An 11,094-nucleotide genomic window follows, 5' to 3' on the forward strand; every position below is an offset into this window, starting at 1 on the left:
TTGTAGCCAGGGATTAATATGGGAATTTACTTAATGTTTTATGCTGAAACAATACTGTACTTGATTACTTTACTATTGCACTTTCTTATTTATTGGACATAAAAGCCTGTCCATATTTTACTTTTTTGCTGTACCCTAAATGAAAAGTAGGCCAATTTTCCATGCATGTGGATCACCTTTTTTCAATTTTATTTTCATTATTCAACTGCCTTTTAACATATGGGCTGCACCTAAGCAACTTCCTCTCCTTATCTCAGCCCCATAGCTTCTTCTTTGATTTCTTTATTTTGTGTCAAATTAACTTTTTGAAATTTAATTACTCTATCTATTATATTTTAGAGGTACAACTTTGAAATTTTATTTTTTTTAAAAAAAAATTAATTGATTCTTGAAATTCTATCAATGTTATATGAATTTAAACCGATGGAGCAATATATATTATTAAAATTACGTAAAAAATATTATAAATCATAATAATTAGTAATTAAAAATATTTTTAAATCATATAAAAATTGGTTGACTCTCTAATTCCATATGCACCATGTATATTAGAACAGAAAAAGTAACATATATTATTTGAAAATGACGTCAAAAGTTCTAGAATTCACAATAAATTAACAACTGAAAATAATTATGACTATTTACGTGAATTGTAACAGGAGTAACACATATTATTTAAAAGTTACGCAAAAACTACTATAAATCACAATAAATTAATTTTAAAAATTGGTTGATTCTTCGAATTCCATCTGTATTACCTAAATTGAGATAAAAAAGTAATATATATTGGGCAGCACGGGCACCTAATATCTAATACTCCCTCCGTTTCTATTTACTTGTCAAATATTTCCTAATTTAATCTTTCTTTTTACTTATCAATTTTGATAAATCAAGAAAGAACATTTTTTTCTTCCTATTATATCCTTAATTTATTAACATTGAATTAATGTCTTTGAAAAATGTAGTGAGTAAATATGTTTAAAACTCTATTAATTAATAAAAATAAAATAATAAACTCACTATATTAATAATTATTTTTTTAATAATTGTGTCAAATTAAAATTTAATAAATAAAAAGAAAGGGAGGGAGGGAGTAATTCAATAAGGACCTAGGACCTTATTGACAAATGAATGCCCACGCGTCTCTATCTGCCCCATACCCTGTCATTTAATATGTGTGTATTGATTTCTCCTTTTATCTATTCTTTTTCCTTTCGACCAAATACTAAAAGGAAAATTGCAAATTGAAATGAAATAATGCATTTTCTTTTTCTTCTTTCAAAGGCGAATTTGGATATCCTCAACATCATCAATACCAATAAGAGGCTAGAAGACGTGTTTACTTCATGTCAATGGTATGTTTGAAATTTTAAATTTTTTTTGGCGGTGTGTTTAATTTCATGTCGAGGATATTATTGAAATTTTAATATTTATGTTTTGAATGTGTTTTATAGATGATATTCTACTGATAGTTTGGCCCCGTCAATAAAAGATCTTTGTCAAATAAATGAAATATAAAAATAGATAAAATATTGATAATGTCATTAAATATTTATCAATAAAAAATATATATATTTTTTGTAACTGCCTAAAAAGACATATGTATTACCTAAATTAGGGTAAAAAATAATACTTCCTCTGTCCCATATTAGATAGACATCTTACTATAAATATTTGTCTCATATTACTTGATTACATACTAAATCAGGATATAATTAATTAATTTTTTTCCATTTTACCCCTACAAATAATATGGTTTTTAAAAGTTTAAACAAATTTTTAAGACCCAATTTTTTTTTTCAAAAGACTAATTAATATGGACAAAGGGCAAAATAGTAATATTAATCAATCTATTAATGATTTCTTAATCACCATATGAAATAAAAAATATCCATTTAATATGGGACGGAGGAAATAATACATAAGACTGCTTTTAGTATGATTTGTGAGCCGGCACGGGGCTTTGCATCTACTATCATTTATAAATGTTTTAGAGTTTGAATGGAGCTCCGAAAGAATTGTTTATGTAACAAACACTTAAAATGCTCATTGATAGATAATTAATTCCTTTGATTGAAAGCTCAAACTAATTATTACAATGGAAGCGTAAACAATTATACCAAAGCAGAAGATATAGAAATAGATGAAATTCTCATGTTGTATTTTGAAGATATGCAAAATTGAATTTAATTGAAAAAGAAAGAGGATCCAACAATTTCAATTGCAAATAGCCTTACATTTATCAAAATGACAACATAATTCATGACTAAAGAATGCTCCTTTACATTCTTTTGACAACAATCATCTTTGACACTTAGTAGTACTTCATTCTTTTCCAAAATAAGCAACATGTAAGATCTTTACATGTTAAAAACTTGAACAACTTAATAATAATGCTCACTCTCTATAATGTCACAATAAGTTATTGTGACAATACACTCTCACGTGATTTAAAATCCAAATTAAAAAAAAAAAAAAGGCCTCTTCCTTCTTTGCATGTGCAAGATGAGAGACTATATATATATATATATATATATATATACAATTCATGATCACTAGAATTTATCTAATTAACTAATTAATGTTAGGATTAGCTGCAAAATAAGCAAGTGCACCAACAAATGGTGCATTAATATAAGTAGTTGGCTCGGATTTTCGAAATTCATCCCTATTATCATCATAAGCATCATCTTCTCCAGGACCACCAACAATTGCACCAACTAAAACATTTGGATTAGGCTGCGATGAGTTAAAATAAACCGAGCCCTCCTTGCACCCGATGACCCGAGGATGATCTTTGATCGATGGAAGGGTCGAGCCACGATGATGAATTTTTTGGGGATAGTAATTACTATAACCAACCATGTATGACATTCCTTTAGGATTTTCTCCTAAAATGTAATCAACTTGCCTCTTACCAATTTTTCGAAGCATCGATGGACTAACACTGATGGTACCACAATTCAAGATTTGTGATGATTTTTCTAAGTAATTTGCATAGACTAGTAGTAGGAATGTGATTGTTGTGGCATGTTGTAAATTGCTTCCACCAGGCTTGTAAATTAGGCCACCAGGAGAGTATTGTATATGGGAAGATGGTGATTCTGGGATTAATGTACACATGAAGCTATCTGCTGATGATTTATAAGATTGGAGGGAATACACGCTCCCATCCAACACTTCCTGCATTATTAATCTCTGCATTATAATCTCCGACTTGAATCTTAATTTTAAAATTTTTAGATATATACTTAATGGTGGATTATAGTATGTGGGCGAAGAGTGTCTCACTTATCGCTATTTTCAAATTAGTTAGTTATATATGTGTTTCTAATATGACAAGTTATTTTTTAGGAAAATGTAGATTTCTTAGGTGTAATATTGAAAATCTCTTATAAAAAGGACATAAAATTGAAAATAAAATTGTTAGAGACTGAAAGTCGGTAGAATTAAAGGATGTATAAATTGAAGTAGGTGAATGAATGAATCTGACCTTAGAAACAAGAACATTAAGGCCGGCGTGCTTATTTTCCCATCCAAATTCATCAATATTGTCATCCGCCCCAAGTGTCTGCCGATTTTCTTGAATGTAACTTAGATAATTGTCCCCCTGAGTAGCCCTCCTTAGCCACGCTGCTCCCCACAACAATTCATCCTAACCATTATTATTATTATTATTATTCAAACAATACAATTAGTTTTAAACATTTGAGAAAAATACACTTAAAAACACCTTTAAAAAACTTGGTAAACATTAATTTCTTCTCAAAAGTGTTTTTTAAATTTATTGATCAAAAACAAATGGAATCTCACTAAAAGTACTTTAGAAAAAAAAACTTTTCCTAATTAGCTGGTTTTTGAAGTTTGACAAAAACATACTATAAAGATATATATAGAATGTAACACTTAAACACGTTAGGGGAAAATTAAAATCAATGAAGTGCCAAATTCCTAAGATTCACGTGAATTAACTCTAAAGTCTAATTAGTACTAATTCATATTCATGCCGGAAAATTTCAATTTAGAGGATGAAGCGTTTCCCACTTAAGTTATACTTGTATTCCTTTAGGTCCATATTATTTGTCTTTTTTGCATACCCCTTATAAAAATTATGTACTTAATTGACTTCTTGTTTTTAATGATCGTTTTTTTAAAAACTATTAATATTCGAGACTACAATATGAACATAATTTTCAAAATTTCTAAATAACTTATGCTGGTCAAAAATTCTTTCTATCTACAATAATGAGTTAATTAGTTTGTAGGAGGAGAATGCTTGCCTGATATCCATCAAAATCACAATAATATGGACAAACTCCACCTCTAATATTGAGATTATCACTGTAAGCTCCCCGGTTCTTATCTGCAAAATCAAACACCCTTGTGGATGTTCTCAAAAGTGTCTCGGCATATCCGGGATCCGAGGGCCTGAATGCTAGAGATGCAGCTGCCAGGGCAGCTGCAGTCTCTCCGGCCACGTCGGATGCCGGATTCGGGGCATCCACTGTGTACACTGTCCTAGCAGTGTCCATATCTTCTGGCCTTTCCCAACAGTTATGGTCTAGTACTGGATCACCCACCTAATAACATTAATATACCAAAAGAAGTAAATATGTCAGCTACATACCAAAAGTTATGGGCTAGTAATGTCCCATTTAATTTTTTCTAACCACAGAAATAAAGTATCACATGAGACACTAGTTTTTTTTAATAGTAGCTGATTTGAAATATATTTGGTCCCTCGATTATTTATAAATTCTAGTTTTAGTGCTTCTTGTTTATGGATCAACACATTTAATCTTTAATTAATTAAAGTGTGTGATTTTAGTCCCTTTATGTATATGTTATATTAGGACTATATTTCGAAGCATATCACCCTCATGGAATGACAATACGTTTAGCATAAGATATGGATAATTAAATGGTGAAACAGTTAGAATTCTGAAATTTTGTGAATATTCACAAACAAATGGGTGAAAAGTGAAAATTTCAAATAATTGAAGGTTAAATATGCTTAGTCCAATATTACAAAGGCTAAAATAAGAATTTAACAATAATTGAGAGACCAAACGTAATATTCAACTTTTTTTAGACTATCACAATATTTTAACCAAATTTTAGGGTTAGTAATTAAACTCATTTTTATAAATTGTGTAATCTTTTAAGTAGAATCATAATATACCAGAGAGCATTGTTCAAATAGTAACTATCCTTCATTTCCATCTTTAAGATTACCCATTTGAGTCACAGAGAGTGAAGTGGGGAAGCTTAGGAAAAAAAATCGTCTCTCCATTTTATATGACACCTTTTCTTTTTTAATTCGTCCCAAAAAGAATGTCACTTACAATAATTAGAAACAATTTAACTTTAAAATTCTCATTTTACCTTAATGAAATAAATCTCAGCCACACAATAATCTAATGATTATTTTAGACTATAAATTTCAAAAATCTTCTTTTTTTTTAAAAAAATAATATGTTAAATCAAAAGGTGTCATATAAAAGGAGACCGATGGAATTGTAAATAAAATCATAGCAAAAAGGGACAATTAATCTTAACCAAGAGAAATGCCATTTAAGCAACTTAGAACCAACATTATAGGTCCACTGATTGTTTTTAGTTGGGCCGATATATTAAAAACAAGGAAACGTGCTTGGAGAAACACAAGTTATACCTATGGATTAGCTCCATGCTAAAACCTATACTTTTTTTTATTTTATATAATGATACCAACACATGAACAAAATTAGAGTTAATTTTGTTTGAGACAAGAAATAAAGACATATATTCGGTTGATACGTGAATTAAGGACATGTTTAGAAGATATCACCCAACATGACTGTGCGCAGAGGAAGATTCAAATTATAAAGTTTATGAGTTTCTGTCATTTCAAATAAATAAATAAAATATTATAAGTGCTCAAGGGGAGTTAATTTTTTTTAAACATCATTTATGAAATTATACCTCCTCCATTCTATATTAAGTGAATTTGTGAGACAATGCACACATATTAAGAAAAACATTCAATGACATAATTTGAACCATACTTTCCACTATTGTCCTTTGTTAGTGTGATTTATCTCCTAAAAAATATAAAACTTCAATAAATGAAAGGACAAATATGAAAAAAAATTCAAACATCTATCTTGAACTTTGAACAATTCAATTATTTTGAACAATGAAAAATCCCTCAAAAATTCACTTAATATGGAATGTAGAGAGTATTGAATATATTATAATTATTATTATTCTAAATATAAATGCATAATCAGCGCAAAAATTAATGAGTTCTATCTAGAACTCACAGCCGATATCCTAAAGTTTCCCTTAAATTATGCAGATAATTATGTTTTATTGCGTATGCAAATATCAAAAGGAAAAAATTAACCAAAAAAAAAAAAGGAATAGAACTAATATTACTAAATTGGAGAGACAGAAAAGTTCCACGCACTGAGGTTAAGGTGATATAGGACTAGAACCATGAATTTCAGTCTGTTCACGTCTATTAATTAAGGAAATCAATAAAAAAAAATAACATCCATTCTATTTAATAAATTAAATAGAGCTCTAAGTTGTAAAAATATACAAATTTTTGTATTAAAATTCTGGGATAATATTTATTTTGAAATAAACTTTTTTGATAAAGTGACTCTCAGAAACGAAACAAAATAACTCCATCTGATGAATCGGAGAAAACAAAATGTTATATATAGGAAGTTGAGCTGCACGGTGTCAAAGGTAAAATTTTGGTGAAAACCAAAAATTGGCGCCGTATGACCCAAAAGATAAACCAATAAAAACACATCTATTCCAAGAATCAATTTCAACCAACCCATCATATCTACACTCACAAGTCACATCACATATTTCTCTTTATCACAACCACTAAACCTGCCACTTTTATACATTCAACCGATTCTTAAGCAAATCAAGTTTTTTCCCACCAAATCATTGAAATTATAAAGGAAAACATCCTTTATTAGTTTCACTCAACTATTCATCAGCTCACAGCTTCAAAAGTGTGATCCAACGGTTTATGAAGTTAACTAAAGTCATGACAAATTTACGTTCAAATCCTAGCAAGGATTAAAAATAATGCTACTAGTAAGTTATTTTTTCCAAAAAATTTAGATTCTAATATTTTACCTGATATGTATAAGATCATAAAATTTATGAACATTTTGCTATATTTCGTATTTATTTAGTTTAATGTCATAACAATTCAAAAAAAATTCTTCAATTGCTCAAATATCAAATTAGAAGATAAACAAATTAAAAAAACAAGTTACTCCCACACACACCACCAATGTCTAGCTCAAAGTCACTTTATTAAGAACTTCAAGCCACTTATTAAGCTAATCGGTGTCTCTTCGTGACCTGCACTCCATCCGTTTCATTTCACGTGGAACTTATTTACCTTCGGAGTATATCTGTTAGAAAATATTTTATGTTTAATTAATTTAAAATTGTTTTTTAAAAATAAAAAAAATGACTTACCTAATAAAAAAAAATCACATTCCATATTGATTGTAATACTTATTTTCCTGAAAAATATTTTATATTTAAATCATTTTTTTCATACCGAACACAAGCTTAATCTATCTTAAAATTAATGACAATTTCGCATTTCTAAACAATTTTTAAGTTCTCTTTTAATTAATTTATGACATATTTTTACCGCCACAAAATGTCATTATAAGTTTATAGCCACAAAATGTTAAAACAGAGGAGTAATAATTTTACATGCACAAAACACACAAAGTCCAGTAAAAACAAAGCATAAAAAGGTCTAAAATTAATTACTTAATCGTGTTAATTTAGTCACATCAAAACAAAATTAAGCGTGTAACAAAAATCTTTGTTAAGAAGCACTTTCCCTCTAATGGCATTTTACGTCACATTAATTTAAATTAATGACTCTAATATAAATTTCTTTAAAAAAAAAGAAGAGGTGAATAACCAACCTGGACGAAAATGCGATTGGGCTGAGAAACAGTTTTTAGAAGATAATCAGTGGACCAACGGATAGCGACTAAAGCATTCCGTAATTCAGCAGGCGGCATATTTTCCCCAAATTCAATTACACTCCACGCGAGCAACGTCGTCGTAAATGCCATCGGAAAATTAAACTTCACATTATCGCCGGCGTCATAGTAGCCACCGGTCAAATCAACGTTCACCGTCCATCCATCGCTTAAACCGGAATGTCCTCGCCAGTTCATTCTCTGGTCTTGCGGTAAATAGCCGGAGCGTTGGCCTTCGAAGAAGAGAATGGATTTGGTTAATGCGTCTGTATAGTCAAGGTAGCCTCCATGGCAGCTCAATAATGGAAGAAGAAGAAGAAGCAGCAGCAGCATCAATTTTGATGAAATAATTTTATTCTTCATTTTTTTTCTTACCTTCTTCTCTTCTTACTACTACTACAAGTCTACAACTAGGTGTGAGAAAAATATTTGGTTGGGTTCGTGAATTTATAGTAGTAATAGGAGTAATATATTATAGGGGTCTCTTTGTTTTATTTTATATTATACTACTACTTTGTATTGTTAGAACTTGTGCTCCCCTGTATAAGCTAGCTATTAGAGGTAATTTGATAGATGGTTAGAGTCGCCGGATATTAGTAATATCAAAATTATATATATATATATATATTATAATTATTTATATATTAATTATTTTATTATTTTATAAATGTGCTAGTTATGCAGATTTTTGAATTACAAATTAAATATCGACTTAATTTTATATTTTTATAATGAAAAAAATTCTATCAAATCACAATAATATTATTTATGCATGATTTCATACCTGAATAACTTACCTTTTAATTAACTATAATTAAAAAATTTATTAAAGAAGTTAAATACAAAGAAATACATACACAAAGAAGTGGGGGGAAAACCCCAACAAATACTCTCTCTATAATAAAAACAAATTTTTAATACAATATAATACTTCGACTAAGTGTGCAATTGACCTCCTTTGAATAAAGAGTGATTTCGCCACGATAGGTCATGGCATTTTTATAGTTATAAGATCATAGTATTAAAGGTACGTAATATTAATGAAGATACTAGAGTTAAAGAATTTTTTCAAGTATAAAATTATTTTGTTTTCTCAAAACAAATTAAAATGAAAAAGTGTATCTAAAACACGAAATATAAAGCGAAAAAACATCACATTTTTATAATTAATTTATATTTCAGTTTTAAACTCCTCTTTATTTTGAGCCATTAATATTTTCTTCTAATCAAATACAGTATGAAATGAAAGAAGTATTATTATGTTTCAGTTTGTAAAACTATTTTCATATTAATGTGTTCCTAAATATGATATATTATTTCCTCATTTATTTTTAATTGTCATATTTAGATTTAACACGTTTATTAAAAACAATTTATTTAATATGTAAACTAAAAAAATTGTCAAATGAAGTGTTAGTGATTGCAAAACTAGAGTAAAGATCTCGAGTCCAAATAGATTCTACGGTAAATGATCTAAATTTAATCGATATTTTAATATGAACTCCGAACACTAAATAGAAAATAATTTTTTTAAAAAAAACTAGAGTAAACGAGGGGGATCACGGGAGAAGAAAAAAGGAGAGCAAGGATTGGAGGATGAGGAAAGTGAAAGCAAATAAGCGCCGACAGAAGACAAAAGAGGGCAGTGTCAGTTAAAATTCACATGTAGAGAGGAATGTGACTCCTTTTATGTCCCCATAATATTTGTTTTCTACCCTACTCCAACTATTCCCACACACTTGTTTTTCTACAATTCATCATCTTTGGGGGCAAGGTGGGGGGAAGGAGGGGGAGGGGGGGGGGATTAAATAAGAAAAAGATCACAAGATTTTGAACTATTTTGCATTATCACTTTTTGTGTATTTTGTTTTTATTATTAAGCAAATTTTAATGGAATTTGATTTTATATATATATATATATATATATATATATATATATATAATATTTTTTAAAATTTTAACATTCTCATGTCTTAAGGACCCTCTCTATAAGAATAACATGTCATATTTAATACATATAATTAGTTCAAGTAATAACTTTTAAATTTTAATATCTTACCCAATTTGTTTAAAATTATAAGATTAAAAATATATTTTATTACATTATACACTTTGTTAATTTTGAAAGATTTAATTCGTAATTTCTTACAGACTTGTTTTAAATTTTATATTATTTTTATCAGAAATCTTCATTTTAAATACAAAACGCCTTCATTTTCACTAGGGGATGAAGTGTCCGAGCCATTCGGATGGAATATGAAAATTTTTGTTTGAATTTTAATTTTTCGTCTTGAAAAATTTCAATTCAAATCCAATCTAAATAAGCTCCAATTGAATTGGATTTTTTTAATTCAATTTTTATTATCAATTTAGATTTTTGATTTTGACTTTTGAGTCTTAAGGCTAATAATAATAATTAACAACCTTAATTCACCTAATAGCTTCTCCTTAAAATGTATATAACTTTCTACAATTAATAATGTTTGAGGTCATCCAGCCTTCCATGTCATGCGATTGCATATAACACTACATTTTCCGTTCATCTTACTTGTACACTATACTAAAAATAAATATCCAATAATACTTGTCTAATTTATGAAATCAAGAGATAATTTACACTTAATTCTTAATTTATCCTTATCATTAATTAGTAGTCATTTTTCTATTATATTTTTCAAGACATTGTATTTATTATATTCAAATGGTGATATAGTAAAATTAGCCTTTAAAAATTGTGCAAAATTAATAGTGGACAAATAAAAATGGACAGATAAAATATAATAAAAGTAGATAAGTTCTTAGGTATTAATTTACCAAATCTTTAAAAATTGAACTTATTAGTATTTAGCACATATGATGAATATTGAATAGGAGTAAATATAAAGTAAAAGTTTTCGATTAAATCTGAAATTCATAAATTTTAAAAATAAAATAGGAAAGTATTGTCGGTCTAGATGTGCAAAACTGATAGATAGCCCAATAGAAGTTGAAAAAGCAATTTACTTTCTGTTCAGAAACCGTCGGTTACACTCCAACTAGAGAGTGGACGGTTAAAAGGACAATAAAAAGC

At 28.4% G+C, this 11,094-nt stretch overlaps 1 protein-coding gene across 1 annotated transcript; it reads right to left on the reverse strand.

The window, feature by feature from the left end:
* Positions 1-2,215: 2,215 nt before the first annotated feature.
* On the reverse strand, positions 2,216-8,511 carry LOC129885402 (endoglucanase 24-like). Its single transcript, XM_055959665.1, has 4 exons — positions 7,965-8,511; positions 4,281-4,580; positions 3,494-3,655; positions 2,216-3,183 (listed from the first exon to the last, which is right to left on the reverse strand). Exons 1-4 carry the CDS (start codon positions 8,385-8,387, stop codon positions 2,575-2,577), a joined length of 1,494 nt encoding a protein of 497 aa, XP_055815640.1. The 5' UTR covers positions 8,388-8,511; the 3' UTR covers positions 2,216-2,574.
* Between the last annotated feature and the right edge of the window lie 2,583 nt (positions 8,512-11,094).

This window comes from Solanum dulcamara, chromosome 4 (genome assembly GCF_947179165.1).
Source record: "Solanum dulcamara chromosome 4, daSolDulc1.2, whole genome shotgun sequence".
NCBI classification, from domain to species: Eukaryota; Viridiplantae; Streptophyta; class Magnoliopsida; order Solanales; family Solanaceae; genus Solanum; species Solanum dulcamara.

Coding starts and splice junctions, on each gene's coding strand:
- LOC129885402 (XM_055959665.1), bottom strand. CDS start 8,387: ATGAAGAATAAAATTATTTCATCAAAATTGATGCTGCTGCTGCTTCTT. Junction 4,581..7,964: donor CCAATCGCATTTTCGTCCAG/GTTGGTTATTCA, acceptor TAATGTTATTAG/GTGGGTGATCCAGTACTAGA. Junction 3,184..3,493: donor TTAATGTTCTTGTTTCTAAG/GTCAGATTCATT, acceptor TTAATAATGCAG/GAAGTGTTGGATGGGAGCGT.